The 20986-nt window shown below is 27.6% G+C and overlaps 2 protein-coding genes across 4 annotated transcripts in view; one reads left to right on the plus strand and one right to left on the minus strand.

The window, feature by feature from the left end:
* Window positions 1-139: 139 nt before the first annotated feature.
* Window positions 140-16583, plus strand: LOC107457257 (sulfotransferase 1E1). Of its 2 annotated transcripts, none has more exons than XM_016075383.3 (6): window positions 140-767; window positions 3367-3572; window positions 8901-9027; window positions 11930-12024; window positions 12105-12288; window positions 14963-16583. In XM_016075383.3, exons 1-6 carry the CDS (start codon window positions 398-400, stop codon window positions 15079-15081), a joined length of 1101 nt encoding a protein of 366 aa, XP_015930869.1. In that variant the 5' UTR covers window positions 140-397; the 3' UTR covers window positions 15082-16583. The 2 variants fall into 2 exon arrangements, with proteins under 2 accessions (XP_015930869.1, XP_015930870.1); XM_016075384.3 differs by having other exon boundaries at window positions 200-767; window positions 8901-8985.
* LOC107457256 (ETS homologous factor) overlaps window positions 15163-20986 on the minus strand; it is an 84182-nt gene continuing 78358 nt past the window's right edge. For both annotated transcript variants that reach the window (XM_016075380.3, XM_016075382.3), the window contains exon 9: window positions 15163-16950. In XM_016075380.3, coding sequence (XP_015930866.1) covers window positions 16836-16950 — 115 coding nt within the window. In that variant the 3' untranslated portion in view covers window positions 15163-16835. The remainder of the gene's footprint in view (window positions 16951-20986) is intronic.

The following is a 20986-nucleotide window of genomic DNA, read 5'->3' on the forward strand; positions in this document are numbered from 1 at the left end:
CCCCATTTGCCTTCATACTTTTCCCCAAATCACAATATTTTCTTACAAAATTCCCCAAGCATCAAAGGCTATATGGCATGCGTCAACCTTGTTGAAACGTTGGCCAACTTTTGTTGAACTTGGTCTCCGATATTAATGACGTCACAAGGAATTATTTAAATTCGCTATGGAAATAAACTTTGTCAGAAATACAAAGCTGTAAGCATTTAATATTGAGCTCGTCAAATCTCCAATTGCAGAGCTATGACAACAACAAAATTTTGTCAACAAAGTCATAACTTTTGATCGTGAATTTACTGAAGACTTTTTCGAAATAAGAGAAATTAAAGAATAAATTATGTGACTGCTCGAAAGCTGCTAAGATTATTAATGGAATTTTATATTTGAAGCATTAAAAATGTTTTCAGTAATATTCGGCAGACATTTAGCTTATCGGAAATTATTATTTTGCTCAAGTAGAATTAAGTATGACTGCAAAAAGTTTAGTAATGATGCTTCTGTTAAGAAATTTAGGCTCGTGAAACGGCTTGCATCAACTTTGTTGTTCGGTGGAACTTTCTTAATTGTTGTATGGGCTAAAAGAAGAAAGCAGTCTACTTTTTTCAACGATGCAAAGTTTGTGAATAATGCCTTTTACAATGATAACTTTAAACTTTACGAGTATAAAGCGTTTGTTTTACCATCATTTGTAATGAAGAATTTGAGTGACATTCAGAATTTTTCTTGCAGGGAAAATGACATTTTTGTTGTTTCTTTTCCTAAAACAGGTATATTTGTTTATCTTTTCCTAAAGCAGGTAAAAAGACTTAATAAATCAGGTTATTAATAATATCTAAAAAGCTCAATAATAAGCTATTTATAAATAACGTATGCTTTGGCATTAATAGAAGCTGAGTGTATTAGCTCAACTTTAATATCCTTTACATGACTTCAGTCTATGATCTGTAGTGTGGGGATAGTTCCAAGAACTAACTTGAAGGGTATAACTTGTAACCATCCCTAAGCAAACCTCTAAATATTTTTACTTTTAAATTTGCATGCTTAAAATTCACTTGCCTCCTTGGTGATTGATCATAATACAGAAATATTCTCTTATTCCATTAATGTGTTTTTATTTTAACAAGAAATCTGAGACAATCTTTTTTATATAAGTAGTGATCTTCTACAAGTAAAAAATTCTACCCTAAGGGAGTATGAGGTTAGTCTGATTTCCAATAGTCATATGTAACTTTCGAAAATGAATCTAGTGTGTGCTTACCTAAACTCTCTGATGGGAAATTAAAGTTATTTTAAATCTATTTAATTTCTTTATGGAAAAATTCTTGATATTTTGTAAGTTGAATTCCTTGGACTAAAAAATTATTCTCAATCAAAAGGCATATTTGAAGAAAAAAGTAAGTCTTAGAATAGTGTTAACTCATCTTTGAAAGTAAGTCGTCTCAATAATAGTAGCAATAAAGGAAATGAAAATATGACCACCGAAGCCGACGTCTTCAGGGGGTACCGGCCCCGGTAGCCATAAAGCAAAACCATTTCTGTTGAGAGAGAAGCAAATGCCTAAATTAACTCCCTCAGTACCCCGATGGTTTTGTATAGAAGTCCAGGGGAAAAAAACATGAAACACAAATAACCAATTTAGAAAAGAAACTCAAACAAAATCATCATAAAATAAAAACTCATTTAACCAGGTCAAGCAGCAATTTCACAAGCAAGTCGAATGAAAAGGAAACACTAAAAACTAATGAAAACAACGCCCTCTATTACAATGCTCAGATACAAAATAAAAGAAGTCAAGAAAAAGATATGTAACAAATTAATAGGATGCTTAACTGGGGCTGCTCAGTTAAGACTTGAATTGCACCCTGTTAAAAGAAAAAATATATAAAAACCTAGAATTCTTCATTCATTTTCTTAATTAAAAAATTAACATTACAAAAATTAAAAGGAAAATCATAATTACTCAAATTATTCAAAAAATTATTCACAGCTTCCCGAAAACTTTCAACATTATTGCAAATTTTTGATCTTAACCAATTGTGAAAAAACTAAATTTTTAAAAATTTTATTACACAAATTAGTATTAAAGTTGCAGAAAACAATAACTTTAAATTTAAAAGCTTTTCTTTTATCAGAAACACCAATTTTAATAAAACTGTTAACAATATCAATTTTAAAATCTAAATATTCACCATTTAAACAATTCTCATTAGTTTTCTTCAAAACCAAATCTCCAGGATAAATACTATAAATAAAATTATAATTATCACAATTAAACAAAATCAAATCATCAATATATCTAAAAGCTTTAAATTCATTATGCTCAAGAAATTTAGCTTCAAAAAAATGTTAGCAAAAGCGCCAGAAAAGGAATTACCTTGTGGAATTCCAATAATGATTCTGATGATTTTGTTTGAGTTTCTTTTCTAAATTGGTTATTTGTATTTCAAGTTTTTTTTTCCTGGACTTCTATACAAAACCATCGGGGTACTGAGGGAGTTAATTTAGGCATTTGCTTCTCCCTCAATAGAAATGGTTTTGTTTTATGGCTAACGGGGCCGGTACCCCCTGAAGACTTTGGCATCGGTTGTCATATTTTTATTTCCTTCGTTTCCTTTATTGCTACTTTTATTCATTTTTTGAAATTTCTGCTGCTTTTTAGCTCGTTTTTTTTTCAAAGAAGTTTTATCTATTTAGAATTTTTAAAATTTTTTGTTTTCTTTTTGTATCATCTCAATAATGTTACAAGTGAAGATGATTTGAAGAAATAGATCAGAAATTAAAAATGACCTGTGTTTTGCAAGCACTACACTGTGTTTTGAAGAAAAAATAGTCACATTGTTTTTTTTCTTTTCGTTAATCTTCTTATTTGTACTTAAAACATCTTTTCTGCACCGTAATGCTTCAAAAATCTTAACAAATGTAATCTATCCTAACATTTGTATGAAATTTGAGAGAATTTCTTTTTACTATTATTTTTTGTATTTTGGTAAGATTTCTGTATCGGTTCCTGCACCCAGAAGATCTCTAAGTTTCAATAGCAACCAGTTTGTGGCATGCAAGAAAGAAAGAACTAACCATCACAGAATGGAGCTATTATAAATTATGATCGGTGAAACTTGTAGCTATCTTGGTGTAAGCCCCTACATACTCTTTTTTTTTTTTTTAAATTTAATGCAAGTTAAATTATCTGGCTGAGACATTTGTTGTCCTGGCCATTTCAGTTAATTTCTTTTTTATGGTGACCTCCCTTTTTAAGTAATTTTCTAATAGATAGCTTAGGACAACTTATAGCTTTCTAGGAGGACTTATTTAAATGTCACAGCAACTTTTTCATTAAAAATTCAATTTAATTTTATAATTTTTTAGGTACTACATGGCTCCAAGAAATTATTTATTGCACTATATATGGCATTGATAATTCATTGACTAAAAGTATTGAAGATCGATTTCCTTATTTAGAATTTGTGTATCCTGGTTTATCTTCTATTGAAAAGATAACTGATCAACGCCTTATTAAGACGCACTTACCTTTATCACTTTTACCCAAAGATGTTCAACTGAAAAAACCTAAAGTAAGTACATTAAAAATATATTGAAAATGAATTTGATGTTTTCATTTCTTTTACAGCAATCTGCAATATTTGTGTAGTGATGTGAAACGTGGAAGCTATACGCTGAGTTTAGTTTTATATCATCTTAAATGTCCATTTATGGTCAATTAAATACGGAAGTTTATTTATTTTTACTTATAAAAAAAGATTTTTTTTTTTTTTTTTTTGTTTTAGCAGTCGTCTGGGTGTAATTCAATTCTTTTTCTTATATGTATAATCAAGGTCTTATAGTTCCCCCTACCAGTATTCTTATTTTATGTCTTAATTCATTTTAATTAAAATGTACACTTATTACTATCAATTACTAATAAAAAGTTATTTGTTATTAGGGCTTTTTATAAGTTCTGTTATATTAATGATTACAATTCTAAATATGTAAGCTAGTTGAGAAAAAAGCTGAAATAATGGTGTATTTCTTAAAAAATGTTTATTTATTTGAAGATAAAAGTTTATGTTGACTAATTTATATTTTTCACATTTTTGTGTGTTTTTTTATTATTATTATTTTTACATTTAGAAAGTAAAATGATAGTAGAATCATTTGAAATTTAAAAAGACAATTTATGTCTAGTTTGCATGACATTCCTTAAGCATTTACAGGTATTTGGTTTAATATTATAACAGTTACATATGATTTAAAATATATTTTAATGCATCACGAAAAACCTATATTTTTTTTCGAAGATAAAAATATTCCAATTCAATTATAAATTTTTATGCATGCTGGGAAACCTCTATAAAGTGGACACCTTCAGGATAGACAAAATTGTCGATATAACAAACATACATGCTAATTGAGAAATCTAATACTGTTATCTACTTAATCTGAATTAATATGATTGAATAAACAAGTAATTTATTTAATCAAAATTTGTTTGAAATAGTTTTGGTTCTTTTCTGATCTTTGTGATGCTTTTCAATCCGTTAAGCATTTCATCGATTTTTGAAAGATAAAATTATCTTAGTTCCCTACTCTTACATCTTCTCTATAAAACAGTCTTTTTTGAATTATTGTTTGAAAATATGTGAATCAGTTACTAATGAATGATTTTGAATTCCGTTCATAATATGAAATACAGTCGATACTTGATATAGCGACCCTTGTGGTTCAAGCAAAAATGGATGTTATAAGGTAAGGTCGTTATATAGTGATTACATAAAAGTAGAGCAAATATTTACTTAGATTTCATGCATTCTGGATTAATTTTGGCAGAAACATGCTACACTTTAAATAGAATTATAAAACTGATTAATGCACAGTTTTTTTATGCCAATAAAGTACAAGTATTATTTAATATATATTAAAGCTTAAATTTTTTTTTAATGACATCTTTTAATATTGCACATAAACTTTAGCAGTCATTCAGTGCTTTTTTCTAGATTTTGAAATTTTACTTCATAACATCAATGTCACGAAATTAAAACACTTTGTTCTTCTGTCCTTAGATTTTTAATTTTTGTGAACTACTTAGTGTTTTTCAGGATCTTGAATAATTTAGCAATTTAAGATTTTGATGTTATCCCCTTCCTTTAAAATTTTTGATTTCAACTCGACGCATCTAGTATTACACTGGTTAGAAGTAGCCATTTTTGCTAAATAACATACACCAAGAGAACGGAAAAAAACTAAAATCCAGTTGAATGTAAAAAATATGTGTTTTAACTAAAAAATAAACCAATTCTTACAACACTTTACGGAAAGAGAAAATACAATATTCTAAAAAGAAAAATAAGATTGATAAATATATTGAACCCTTTAAAAAGAAATTTGAAAGGTTTTGATTATACAGGGAACTTCAATTTCTAAATGAAGGTGCAACATACACTTCAAATTCTCAATAATGGTAAGTAGTCCACGTTTCACAACTCATTCGACCATAGATTACGCCCAGACTTCCTAGGTTAAGAATATGTGGTCCTGTCACTCTTTCTTCATTCATTGAGAATTAAAGATGTTTCATGTTTATTGAGTAGTAAAATCAAAAGAAATTGTGGTTTTTATGTTTTTTTGAGACTTTTGTTATTGATTGACTCATTGTCTTTAGAAAAATGTTTTTGTTGAAGGTGTGAAAATGTCTTACACCTGTTTTTGGAGTGATTTTCTGGGAATTAAAAAGAATTAAACAAAATTTTGGTTGATATATTAGAATGAATGGTTCAGTTTAGAGGTTCTAATGGGTATTAAAATAACATTGCGTCTATGGAACAGCTAATGGAACTTAATGCAATGGGTGTTGTAATGGAAGAGTCACACTAATGGAGAGTCATACTAAAGAGTATAGACTGTATCTTCTTGATGTATGATACAAAGACTATGGCAATACCTACCAGTGAGCAGTGAGGTATCAAGCCCCATTGAGCTCTTTAAAAATAGATAGTGTTGGAATGCACAATATAATCATACACTAAAGAACTCACAATAATGCAACCAGTTAAAAGGCATCGAGAAATGTTAGTTCAGTAATTTGCTGCTTCTCATTCTTCACACAAAGATTTATATCTCTTTACAGCATTTAATTTCCCATAAAAACTCACCTATACTGGATTCTTGCTTAAAAAGGGTAAACAAAATATACTTTAAAGAATATAGATTATCTGCTTTGAAGAGCTTTGTTTGCTAAAAGTTACTGTTCATGCCCCGTTAAAAGATTGTCTTTTCTATTGAGGGTGTTAATGGTATATTCATATATGAAGATTTTGAAAATTGTCTGTAAGGAGAGATTTCTCTGCGCATATATATATATATATATTATTTATAAATGAAAATGAGTGCAAATACAAGGGAATTATAATTACTTAATTATACAGATATGGACTATAAATCTTAACTAGTTTCCTTTTGTAAATGCACTGTGTAGTGTCACAAAAACTACCATTTGCTAGTCACAGCATCACAAAACTACCCTTAGACTCAACAATCTTTTTAATATTATCTATATTAGTTATGTTGAAGAATTTTTCTCTTAAGTATGATGATTGTTTTGCTTTTTTAATCTTGTTTATATATGCTACAGACGTAGTCATGTGTGCCATCCAAAAGAGAGCATGGCACAAAATTTTGTAATAAAATATCTATTTACTTCATGATGCTTTCTTTAAAAAATGACTTTCATGTGTGCCATCCTAAAAGAGCATGGCACACATGAAAGTCATTTTTTTAAGAAAGCATCATGAAGTAAAGAGATATTTTATTACGAAATTTTGATAAATTTTTCAAGTGAAAGGAAAGAAAGTAATTTTTGCTGTGAGAAATTGATATTTTTTAAGGATATAATAAAAATTGTTCAATTTTTCTCTCTCCCTTGCATTTTGGCTTATAGATGATGCAAATAGATGATAACAAAGTGAAAATGTTGTATAAAATAGAGTTTACAAGTTGTTTGAAATAAAGAAATCCCCATAAATGTGTGAGATTGAAACAATATGATTAAAAGACCAATTTATTTATTATTTAAAAAATATGAAAACTGAGTGGAAAGAAAAAAAATTTTCCTTTAAAAATTTTTTACTTCTCACAAAATTTTACTTCTTTAAAAAAATTTTACTTTTTTAAGAAAAGAAAAAACTTTCTGCACATGACACTATGCAATGGCTGTATGTTCCTAAGACTGGCGTGGAGAGTAAATAAGCTAATATTATATTGGGTTGTTCAGAAAGTAATTTTGTTTTTCCGCCAGAGGATTTAATTGCAGTTTTTTGAAATCAACTTCACACTTAAGCCACATTATCATTATATGTTTTGAGAGCTAATATAGCAAGGCTTGTGTGTGAAAAAGTACAATTAATTCTACGCAGTAGTTTTTGGTTGGTGCCCTTTTAAATATAGAGAGCAATAAGCATCATTTTTGTCATATTTTACTTTTTTACTATATAGAAAAGGTTAAAATGCTGTTCATGCCAGAAAGAAATTATCCGTTGTCAGGGCTCTGTCCAGGCCGAATTTACTACCGTTTAGCGGTACCTTCACAAATTCAATTTTAGGTAAAACGGTAGTTTCACAAATTCAACTTTAGGAAAAATGGTAGTTTCACAAAATACTTTTTCTTAAAATTTTATTTTTGTACCCCATAAGAAACGACAAATCTATATTTTAACCATGTTTTTGTATTGATTTTTTAATATAATTTTTAATTTTTTCACAAATTATGTTTAAATTTTCACAAAATAGGTACCTTTCACAAAAACCTAGACAGATCCCTGGTTGTGAAGGGAGAAGATGTGTTGACAGTACGCTAGTGCCAGAACTGGTTTACAAAATTTCGATCTGTCAATTTTGATGTCGAAGATGCACCAAGTTCTGGAAGACCGGTTGAAGCTGATAAAGACACGATAAAGGCATTAATTTATGCAAATCGGCGAATAACAGCACGTGAGATCGGTGCGAGGTTAAATTTATTGAATTCAACTGTTTATGAACACTTGAAAGGCCTGGTTTTAGCCTCAAAGCTCGATATATGGGTTCCCCATTGTTCTCGCAGAGAGAAATTTGTGTCGTCGCGTTGACGTCTGTGATTCGCTTCTCAAACGTCACTAAAATGATCCATTTTTGAATCGCGTCATTACTGGGGACAAAAAATTGGTTGTCTATAACAATGTCAAACACAAGAGATCATGAAGCAAAAAGGATTGTGAAAGTCAATATCCATCAAAAAAGTTGATGTCTGTTTGGTGGGATTTTAAGGGAATCATTTTCTTTTACCTTTTACCGGATATCACAACAATTAATTCTGAAGTCTATTGTCATCAGATGGACAAACTGAATGATGCACTTCAACAGAAAAGGCCAGAATTAATCAACAGAAAAGGTATAGTGTTCCACCAAGATAATGCGAGACCTCATACAAGTTTGGTCACTCGCCAAAAGCTATTACAGCTTGAATGGGATACACTGCCTCATCCACCATATTCTCCAGATCTGTCACCTTCGGATTATTATTTGTTCCGATCACTGCAAAATTTTTTGGACTGTAAAGCCTTTACTTCAAATGAAGAGGTCAAAAATCAGCTGGATCAGGTTTTTTGCCAGCAAAGACCAAAAATTTTATGAGCGTGGAATCATGCTACAACCAGAAAGATGGAAAAAGGTGTTGTACCAAAATGTCCAATATATAATTTAATAAAATATTTATTCATTATACGAAAATTGTCTTTCATTTCCCCCCCAAAAAACGAAATTACTTTCCGAACAACCCAATATTAACTCATGTCAAGAATTTATTAAATATTTATACCTATATATTTAGATATATGTAAAATATATTCAATTTTAACATTATGTTTAAATTACAGATATTTTATATAACCAGAAATCCAAAAGATGTGATTGTTTCATATTATCATTTTGTTAGAATGATGACTATCTCAAATTACAGTGGTAATTTTCATGACTTTTTTGACGATTTCCTTTCAAATAAAGGTATGGTTTAGCTTATAAACAGTTCAAAACATCAACTCTGCAACATTCAAAAATATTTTTTGTACGCTTTCAATCTATGTTTTAATTTTAATGTAAAAGCATAAAATATCTATAAATGGAAAATAAAAATTTCAAATTCTTTTGAAAAAAATATTTTGTTGAAGAGTTGGAACTGCTTATCATGGTTTTATCTAATTGTATGTGTTGGATAGCTGATTTATGTACAAGTGGAATCAAAGATCTGGAAATAGTCAAATATCTCAAAAAACTAATCAGAAAATTGAAACGTAGTTCATATTTTCCACAAAAAAAATTTTTTAATTGATGTTAGCCAGGGTATTATTGTGTAAATTCCGCATAATCTAATTTACCCTATTTGAATACAGATTGTCTTTAAAAGTAAGAAGTATACATAAAAACTTAGTTGTTTAAATTTAAGTTGAATTTTATACAAAAAATAGTATAAATTCTTATACAGTTAAGCCTGTAATCAAGTAACAGAAAGTAAAATTCTTTATTTTTTGTCCTTTGTAGTTTTCTCAGAATTTAGCTTTTTAATTTTTATTATAAACTAGTTTGAATATGTTTTAAAAAAGAGTCTCAGCACTTTCCCATTTGTTTATTTGCTTTTTAAAAATAAATAGCAAACTTAGATGAAAATAATCTGCATAGCCCACAACCATGCTAGATAGTTTCTGCTGTCGAGGATGTTGCATATTGCATAGATTATTGAAATCAATATTTTTTAATAAAGAAAAATTATGTCCACTTAAATTGTCCAATATTATGGGTTTATATTGATTTCTTTCCAGATTAAGATTAATTGATCATTTCAAATAATCATTTTTATATAAATCCATTCTTCTACTAGTGCTACATTTCTATTTTTTATAAAATATTATTTTATTACAGGTTTCTTTCGCAAGTATTTTACAGAAATGTTTTCTGTGAAAATAATTTTGTAAGGTTCCTTTTTTTTTAACATGATCTATTATCTTTGGTATTTAATTTATTTTACAGCATTACTTAATTAATGTGCTATATTTGAGCTATATTCTTAGTTTTACCACCACATTTTTAACTTCTTAAGGACCTTACGAACTGTACTTAAAATGAGGTTATCGTATCAGATGTCGGTAGAGATGGTGAGAATATTAAAATAAGTTTTTGAAGAAAGGAATAAGACAAAGAAACTTTAGTAACCATATTTGGTGATAAATAAGTAACTGATTGCAATCGAAGAGCTTAGGGAAAAAACAGGTTTGCTAAAGTCAGTTTCGGAATTTATTCATAAAGATGCTATTTGCAAATCCTACTTATTCAAGAAATCCATGAAACCTAAATATTTGTCAGAATGAAATGACTTTCAACAATAAAATAAAAATACAAATAAAATTTACTATTATATATATATATTTCAATTTTATTGAAAAGAAATACTATGAATTTTGTGAAACATTCTGATTGTGGATCAGAATCGCGCCCCAAATTTTTTGTAGGATCTTTTTTTTCTTTTCCTTACCTGAAAGACTTGGAACTGATTTGTAAAATCAATTAGCCCTACAACTCTTCATAAGTTCATAATAACTTATGTAAATTTGGTTTTAGTACAGCATTTTTATACAAATAACATCTTTAAAAAAATAAAAAAATATCAGATAATAAGTTCAAAATTCAAATTTTGAAATATTGAAAAATCAAAAATAATTTCATTTTCATTTCTTCATTTTAAATTCAAATTTTATTTTCAAAGTGTTAAAAAGAATACTATTTTCTTTGCCCAGAAAGCAGATCCAAAAATTCTCTTCTTGGTTGCCTATAGCAACAGAGACACACGATTTTATGACGTCTTGTCATTCATTCAGTTTCTTTATGGTTGTTTTAAGTTGTTTCACTATCTATGGCGAGGTAATTTAGCATTTTTTTAAACTTTCGCCATAGATATAAATCTTTATTGCGAGCCAATTTTTTCGAAATTTTGTCTACTTGTTGTTACTACTACGAAGTTTTTTCTTCGAAATTTTGCCCTATTTCAAGGGTCAGGATTCAAAATATGTATAAAAAAATAATTATTCAGTGAAAGTACCATTTTGTATCTGATTTCGTAACTTAATTAACAATTAGCACTAATTTATTAGCATATTTGAGGTCACCCACAGGAACCATTATAATTCACACTTAGTTCGTGAAAATCCGACCATTAGAATGAAAGTTATTCAGGGTGATTCATTTTTTTTAGGACTGTACATATATGCTTTTTCTGCTCTTCAAACTAATTAAATGAGAAATAGAATTTGGAATGTTTCATTGGAATTGAGCCTGAGACTTTACCTTTCTGAATTTACAAAGGATATTGATATATTGATATCATGAAAGCAATGCCAATGATTACATTGAATTTCTGAATGTAAAATGAGACAGTATATTGAAATAGTATAAACTTATAATGTAAATTTTAATAAATGTTTTTGAATAAACTATATATCTTATTCTCTTTCTGGAATGTTTCTGATTCTCTCAGTTCTATACGAAAGCTTTAGTTAGCTCACGAATAATTATAGGCTAGACCACACAGATCTAGCTTATTGTGTCAAGTTAGTGGATATATTTATAGTTGTGAGTTATCAGTTTTATTTATCACTTGTTTTAACAATCTTAAATATCATCTTATGCTGATCATTTTTTGAATGTTTGTAATTATTTTCAAAATTACTTAGTTTAAAGCGTCTTTAAAGCTCTTAAAGTTATTTTGCATTTTATTTTCTGAAATCACAGCTTTTATTCTCGCTTTATGTTTTCTTATGTGCCCATCAAACTATTCATCAGTTTTTGAAACTTATACATTGCAATCTTATGTGACATCCTAAAATGTTTTTTTTTTTTTTTTAAATTCTTTTTATAGTACCATATGGTCCCATTTGGAGACATTATAAAGAGGTATGGGAAATTAAAAATGAATCAAATATTTGTATTCTGAGCTATGAAGATTTGCATTGGGTAATTTAAATGCTCTTAATTTTATGATTTATACAAAAATTATGTTATAAAACAACTGATTTGTTTTATACATGTTACAGGACATCAATGGTTCCATTAAAAAAATTGCTAATTATCTTGGAAAAGATTTAACAGATTCAGAAGTTGATGCTATAGCTAATCACTGTTCTTTTCAAAACATGTCTCAAAATCCGAATGTTAATTATCAACACTGGGATGATTTAGGGATCAGAAATAAGAATGAAGCTAAATTTATGAGAAAAGGTATTGATATTTTCTTTCTATTAATTTTGTGTTCTCCATTGTCAAAAGTTAGTTATAAAACTGTAATCTTTGTTTCTTATCAAAAATTGAAATTTTCATAAAATAACTGTTTCTAAAATACTTGTTGGCTAAGACCATTGTAAGAAACTGGCCACTAGATGGCACACTAAACTTTTTTTAGGTTCTTTTCTTTTCCTGAAGAGTAGTGGGAGTCGAGATTAAAAAGATGATGGCGGTTTTTGATAAATGTTCTGTCTATGTTAATATTTGTCTGTTATCTGTTATGTGCATCTATAGCTTTGAATAAATTAATTTAAGATGCAGGCGACTCGTGTTTTGTGTGAAAGTTTAAAAGTCTTTACACCATCTTAATATCATGAAGAGCGCCAGCAATGAAATGTTTTGAACCCCAATATTGTTTAGAATCTAGCTGTAAAAATTTCTCTTACATGAAATTAATCATTTTTAAGATACTTATTCTTTTAATAATCTGTGACTGGGTACCAGGTTAATCCAACTTTTTAAATTGTTTAAAATAAATAAATAAGAAATTAAAAAAAAAAGTTTTTTTGTTTTACTAATTGTATAGATACTATATGTCTTACTTCTAATGTAGTACAAGTTATGATACATGAAAAAAATTTTTTCGCTGAATGCTAGCCAAATTATCTTTCTTTAACTTCAATAATATAATATTGATTTTTTACATGTTCACTGAAAAGATAAACTGTAAGATACTAAAAACTTTTCGTTTTGTGAAAATAGGCATAAGCCTCATTTATCTATTATTATTATTATTATTTTGCGTATAACGTAGCAGTATTTTACGATGACAACTTGTCACCAGTCAACAACATTCGGCCATGAAATCAATATTTAGAATGTTTTACTCTACTTCCATATTCGCTTACAAAATAATATTCAGTGAATAAAGTGTTAAAATACTGATTTGAAATATTAAAAAATCTTCATTTTATAAAGCTTTCATTACTTCAAACAGGAGCATAAAATGCCAGTAAGGACTGTAAATGTATTGTTTCTATGTTTGCTGCAAGTTTGTTTTTGCTATATTCATGTTTGTATATTTAGTTTTACAATAGTTTTCTGAAACTCTGTAAGAAATTACGAATAGCCTGGTATCTGGCCTTAAACATCATTTAGACATTAGGGCAAACCATCACTTTTTCCTTAACACAAAATTCTATTGATATTATAATACTCTATATTATAATACTAAAGGAGATGTTAATTTATTGAAATTAGTTATTCAATCAACAAATGAAGCAAAAATTAAGACAAATAAAAGTAAAGCATTCTCATTACTGCTCTTTGTGAACCAAGGGGTTATAAAGGTTATAGCTCTACAGTTTTGTGACCAATCACTTTATTGTGGCAATGTGGTCACATTGCGCGCAAACTGCCACTCAGGGTCAAAAATCAGTCTTTCGCATTCCCTTTCACCATTGAACAACTACACCTCAATTCGACAAATACCTTGCTAGTTTTAAAGAAAATAAAATTCTGGGACTCAATAATTATAGACGGAAATGATTATTGTAATTACTATGATTATGACAGAATGATAATGATTAGCAAATATTTCAGTAATATAATGTGTCATAGAATTTTTATTTATTTATTTTTTTTTGTTGAAGAAAAATGCCAGTTGCAAAAATTGTAATGGCTTTTGTACAAAATCAGAGAAGCAGATTCATGACAGCAATAATGAATTGATTGATTTCAAGTATCATTTATTCAGTATTAACCCTTTCGCGACGGGAAGCGCAAACGTGTGCTTATCTCTGAGGCCGACAGTCTCTCTCTCTCGAGTGTTTGTCCAGGGCCGGAGGGTTTTTTGCTGTTCAGCCTAAATCTATGAAATTACTGAAATATCAACGTGTTGTTTAATAATGTTCTGTAGAGTATTTAAATGGCATATGCTTTATATATATTTCTATAGATACTTTATTTACTTAAGTTATTTCTTGTTTAAATATATATTTTATGCATTTTATTTTCAGTATGTACTTACCATTTAATAACTTTTAACATCATATATCTGAAAACTAAATATATGACTTAAAATTCTTATTTCGTATGAAAAATTTGAAAACACTAACATTCCACTAAAAACTGGACTGCAAATCGAAATACCCAACGTTGTAACGAGAAAAAAAACTCCCCTGCTTACTGTAAACAAATACAACGTGCAAATTTAAAGAGCCGTCATAAAGCATGCCATTCGGAAACATTCTTTCCCCCTAAAAACCACGTGTATGTGAGTCATACTACTCTCATTTTGAGTAGAAGGTCAAATCTGCATGTATCTGAAACCATATGAACATACAATGGCATCTTCTGGCAAAAATATTATTTTTTAAAACGTTCCAGGACACTGGCACGAATGGGTTACTGCCGGGGGTGAGCGAGAAAACGCTCTTGCACACCGGCGTGGCGGCGGGGAAGTGAGTGCGTTTCTTGCTGGCAGGTACAGGTGACAGTCGGCGTAAAAGGGCTAAATAACTGTTTAGAAAGCATAGGACAAATTTCCAATATTTGGAAATGTTTTTGAAGCCAAGTGTGAAGAATAAATATTAAAACCTTCAACCATAATGATATAAAATTAAAAAATATTTGCTTAGAAAAACAGTAATCTTTATTTGCATTTTTTTAGGTGAAATCGGAGATTGGAAGAACTACTTTACTTCGGAAATGAACCAAGCTATGAGTTCTTGGATTGATGAAAATATGAAAAATATACATATTTTTTATGATGATAGTTTAAAAAGTTAAATTTTGTTACAACATATTGAAAGTGGTATTCTGTTCAAGTAGTTTATTAAGAAAATAAATCTTTATTTAAGGAACACTTCATTTTGAATTTAAAACACTTTTATTAAAACTGTAATGTATACATAAGTATAACATCAGGGAGACAAGATCTCTGAATAATTTTTTCAGAACTTTATATATTTAATTCAAGATTTATATATACTCTTCTTGTTTTCTTATAAAATATATTTTTTAATGCAAAAATATATCAAAAAACTGTAATTCTCTCCCTCTGAAATTTCTGCTGATTGTTAAATGTTGAAATTTTCGTAAGGTCAAAGTAATAATTTCTACTCCATTTGATGTTTATATTTTAATGTATTACAGCTACAGTTTATTGTATAAAAACTTAAGTAGTGCTAGTTTATAAGTGTAATTAATAGGTATTTAGTGTAGTTTAAAAACACAATATAATTTTTTTAATGATTATTCTTCTTCAATAGCTCTTTTGCAACTACTAAAAATGTTTTATTATGACTCAATGTTTTGTTATAACTAAGGGAACATTGACAAACAGATTTTTTATAATGTTTTTAATTGCATTCAAAATTAGTGAAATATTTAAATTAAAAATATTTAGTACTGATTATTAATACCAAATTAAATTACAATTTTAAACAATATTAAGCCATCAAATTGGCCCTTAATGAAAAATTCCAATTGAGAGTTCAGTAAATAATGACATTTTAAAATAACTAACAAGAGAGATAACTGAAAATGAAATTATTGAATGTCTTTATAAAAAATATGTTTAAATTTATATTTTTATACAATTTATTTAATTATAAACTTTTATTATAATTTGATGTACAATTAATGTTTTTTTTTTACATTTCGGAAAACTTGTTTTTGAACTATTATGTTTCGTCATAAAGTTCAACATATTTTTTCAAAATTCCTGTGGCAAGTCTGAGATATATGTTACTACCCAGATAGAACCGTTTCCAGATTTCAATAAAAATGAGACAGTGTGCTATCTGGGTAGTGCGAATGGTTTGTCAGAAACTGTAGGACGGATTCTGAATCAGAAGATATATTGTGTAAAATAATAGAAGTTACGAAATATGAAATTGAATCTCACACAGATAAAATATCATGAGACATTATCTTGTATGGAAAAAATAGAGGGAGATAATTGCATTCAAACAAGATGTCTTTGGATAGATTCTCATGGATACAAAATGTAATTTTACAGAATCTCTTGTGAACAAAATATTGAGGCACAAAATATCACTGGGACAAAATTCTCCCATGGTTAAAATTTTACACCTATGGTTTAGTCATAAAATCATACCAAGGATAAATTGGGAGTTTACTGTAAATGTTTTCACTATTATTATAGTTAACACATTTTAACTCTGTTTTTTTATCTTTATTATTTTCTTACTAACAAGCCATTGTGAAAGATTTAATTTTATTGTTTGTCTTTGTGATAATAAAAATATTAACAATTTTTCCCAATACTTTTACCTACTTGTGAAGTTTTCTTATTGGAATTTACTTGTTATTTCAAAATATGTTGCAATAAATACTATAGTTTCAAATAAAAGCTAATGATGTCAAGATAAAAACTTATAATGTCAAAATAAAAACTTTTTTTCCAGAATATAAAACAGTTATTTTGAAAACATTTATAGTTTGATTTAATTCTTTAAGATGGAACATCAATAGCTGTGTTAAATGCAATGGCTTTTTGAATGCTTGAACGTTCTACCTCACATCACTTGTGTTTGATGAAGAATTGGTCGCCAACCAGTAGCATTTGGACCAAATTTATACACTAATCGTCTTCCAAATACTGGAAGTAGAACTTGGCTTTTGTAGTAATATCTGGAAAAGAAAGAAATTAAGTTTTAAATTCAGTGATATTTGGTAACTAATATTTATACTTTTTACCTCTTTAAAAAATTTCTATGCTTGATGGCCATAGGGAAATATGAACATTGTTTTATTATTATATAAATATAATTTACTTTTTTAAAAAAATAAACATAGTTCTTTTAAAAAAAAAGATTTTAGACCAATTGATTATCTGCTCTAATTATTTATATATTATGTTGATCAAAAGTTTTCTTTTTTCTTTTGTTAAATTTAATAAACCAAAACTCATAAAAATTGAAGGATATTTTTTGCTCTCTCTCAAAGAGATCCCTAAAAGTTGGATAGAAATTTAATGGAATTAAATAGACATTTGAATGCACCAAAATGTTTATGAAGTGTGTTTCATAATGACCATCATTAATACTAATTTTTTGAAAACTTTGTTTAAATGAAGTCAAATAACTAAGTATGTTCTGGATAAATCTCTAATTGAGAAAAACAAAGACATTATTAAGCTCTGACCAACCAATATTGAGGTTGATCTGTAGAAATGTTTTCATAAAACTAGTTTGTTTACTGATGAAGCAAAAAAGGGAGCAAACTCTTCCTCAAATGAGTTAGTTTTTGATCTTTGGTGGTATTGACTTTGACATTATTTGGTCACAGTTTGATTACGTTTTTGGCAAGTTCTCAAAAGAGATAAATCTAAACACAAGATTTGAAAAGAATCATGATTTATCTTTATTCAGATTTTTTTTAATTGATGTATAGTAACTTTTTAAGAATATTTAATTTGTACAGATATAAAACATGTAATTTAAATGTAAAGTTGGTATTAATAAATTATGAATTGTTGAAGTTAACTTAAACATGTTAAATGTAATTTAAATATTTGGGTAAAATTTTGAATATTACCTAAATTCTTAGAAATAATGTTTCTTTCATATAGTCATAGAATAAAACAATTTAAATATCACGTTATAAAATTAAATATCTTGAATTATTGATGATTAATTAATATGAATTATTGTTCAATTTATGAGAATGCTTACACATTAATTGGTTTGCTATTTATCAAAAGTTTAAGACGCACATATTCATAAAATAAATTGAGTAAAATTACTAAAAAAGATATTTCTCAATAAATAACAAAAAATATTTCTTCAGAAACACAACATTACTTTGGAAATACTAATACTTTATGTAAGAAGTATAGGCTTTTGTAATATTGATTAAGAGTAATAAAAACTTTAAAGAAAAACAATTAAATACTATAAGACATTAACATTTTCTAAAAATAATTAAAACATGAACTTTATATACAAAAATAATAATTTTCTAGCTTTTTCATTTTATTTCTAACTAAACCATGCTTAAAAAATAAACCACTGACAGAGACAGAAGAGAGCAGCAGATTGTCAAATATGAAGTAAATATATTTTAATGTCAAATATGATATTTTAAATGAAGAAGAAATAAAAAACTAATTTTAAACCTGCAAATGGGAGATTCTATTAAATGTATCAGGTATAAAAGAAAATCATGTGATATGGAGGGAAAACAAAAATTCATTATAAATTCAATGCTAGTAAAGAGGAAATAATTTATATAGATGATAAACTTCAAGTTGAAAATTTGTCTCTTCAATGAGGGGACAGGATGATTTCTTGACTATAAATTCTATCTGGGAAAAATAGTAAAAATACATTTCATATATCAATCATTCATGAAGAAAGGTGTTCATCTAAAATATACAAGTGGTCTGTTTCCTCTGACTGTACCCCATGTGGTTGACAACAGATTTTGAAAAGAAAAAAAATCTGCCCCTCATAATTGTCAACAAACATGGTAAATTCAGGTTTAATAAAAAAATTAATTTGAATAGTATTTCTTGAAAAAAAAGAAAAGAAATTGTTTTGCTTAACTTTCTTATACTTAATTAGAATCATTTGGCGAGACATTGTCACATCTGGGACATCTATTAAGATTACACTAACTACTGCCACACTTAAAAATTAATTGCAATGAAAATATGAATTTTAACATATTTAAGATCATTGATACTCGTTTAAAGAAGTATACTTTCAATGTAAAAAAAATAGATTTTTTAAATAATTTCTTTGAATTAGCTAAATTCATACATTTATTTCAAAAATTATATTTACACAATTTCAGCTCTGTCCCGCACGTGACACTTAGTTGATTTATTATGATCAATGTATTTTATGACTTTGAAAAGAATTATTAGTCTAAAAAAATAGAATACTATATGCACTTCATAAAAACTATATGAAGTTTTCGTTTTTTTAAGTTATTAAACGCATTATGATGAAATTGATAAAGAAAATGCCTTAGAAATTGTCCCACACATGACAGTGGAATTACTCTAACATTTTAAAAGCTTTCTATGAGCATCTTTATTTATTTTTGACCTAAAGAACCAATGTAGGACATTCATGCTGTTAACAGAGCCAATGTAACACAGAAAAAAAAAATCATTTTTAATAGTTTCTAGTTGTAAGAAAAGAAAATATTAGGATAAAATTCCAATTGAACAATTGCTTGATAAAATCCTTAACAAATGACTGCACGAGAATGAGTTATATTTTACTTTGCGAAAGATTTTTAAAGAAATTAAAGTGAAATATGTTCAACTTATTTAACAGAAAATATATTGAACTTATGTTTATATATTAAACTTATAACAGAAATTGTATTAAATTTTAAACTTATATGTGAATCCTTAAAATAACTTTTCAAATATTTTAAAGTATTTTCTAATGTTTTTGTGAAATATTTTAACAACAAAATGCCATTTTCTTACATATGAAATAGCGAATAGCTTAATCGTATAATAATTACAATGTTAGTAGTTTTTTTTTTTGCTTAAATTTATTTTTAAGATATTCTGATGGCCTAAATTCAATAAAAATTATTCATTGTTAATTTTTGTCTCAATGGGAACGTATTTCGCATAAGTAGTGAACATGTAGTGCATAGGTATGAGTAGAATTTTAAACTAGCGTGAGTGAAATCGCCTTAAGTAACAATATGGAATGGTAATAATAACTTCAGTTTTAAGAATTTTAGATTTTTTTTAATACATCGTTGAAAAATATTTTTTCAAAATTTATACGAAAATTATAATGTGTTTTTGCTACCACTTTATCTGTTTTATAACTAACTATTGCTGCAAATATCATTAAAATTAAACCATAGTCCATAGTGAGCATGTTCAAATAAAAGGCAATTTACTGAAAATCCTCGAGCAACTGTTGGTTTAAATCAACAATTTAAAAAGAAAACAGCATTTATTTTAATTGAAATTTTTTTTAAATTTACATAAGCATTTTATTACTAGATTGTTTAAGTTGGTTTAATTGATTTCCATACTTTAAATTTCTTTCCCAAATATGTATATATTTTTCCATGCTGTATTGCTACATATATTAGTGTCTTAGGACGTAGTATCCTTGCCAAGGTTGTGAAAATTTACTTCTTTTTTTCTATTTATGTGAAAAATATCTTTTAAAGAATAAGTGGCTAGGCATTTGCACTAATACTAAGTTGAGATTTTTTTTTAGATTTAACTACCACTTAAGTCTTTAAAACTATTGTATTGATATGATTTTAGAAAGGAATGAAGTTATTTATATTACGGTGAACATGAATATCTTGTTTTTGACAAAATAAATTCTAAAAATTTAATAGGTACCGTAAACCGGGGCGAGTCTACACATTTTTTCAGTTTGTCAACTTTCAAGTGGTCAAACTTTTGTAAATATTAAAGAAAAAAGGCTTTTAATAGGTGTTTCGGAATCGCTATTTATCCCTCTTTAAAGCTGTGAAATCGATTTTAGAAAATATTAACAGTTACGCTGTTACTGTATATTTTTATAGAACTGCTGACAAATCTCTCGTATGGGGCGAGTCTACCCATTCTACTAAAATGAATGTTAACATTGTAAATAATCAAATTTTACTATTAAATTGTTATTTTAGTTACTATATAGGATATTTATGAAGTAAAATTCATAACTTTATT

The sequence above is a fragment of the Parasteatoda tepidariorum genome, chromosome X2, assembly GCF_043381705.1.
Source record: "Parasteatoda tepidariorum isolate YZ-2023 chromosome X2, CAS_Ptep_4.0, whole genome shotgun sequence".
Classification (NCBI taxonomy): domain Eukaryota; kingdom Metazoa; phylum Arthropoda; class Arachnida; order Araneae; family Theridiidae; genus Parasteatoda; species Parasteatoda tepidariorum.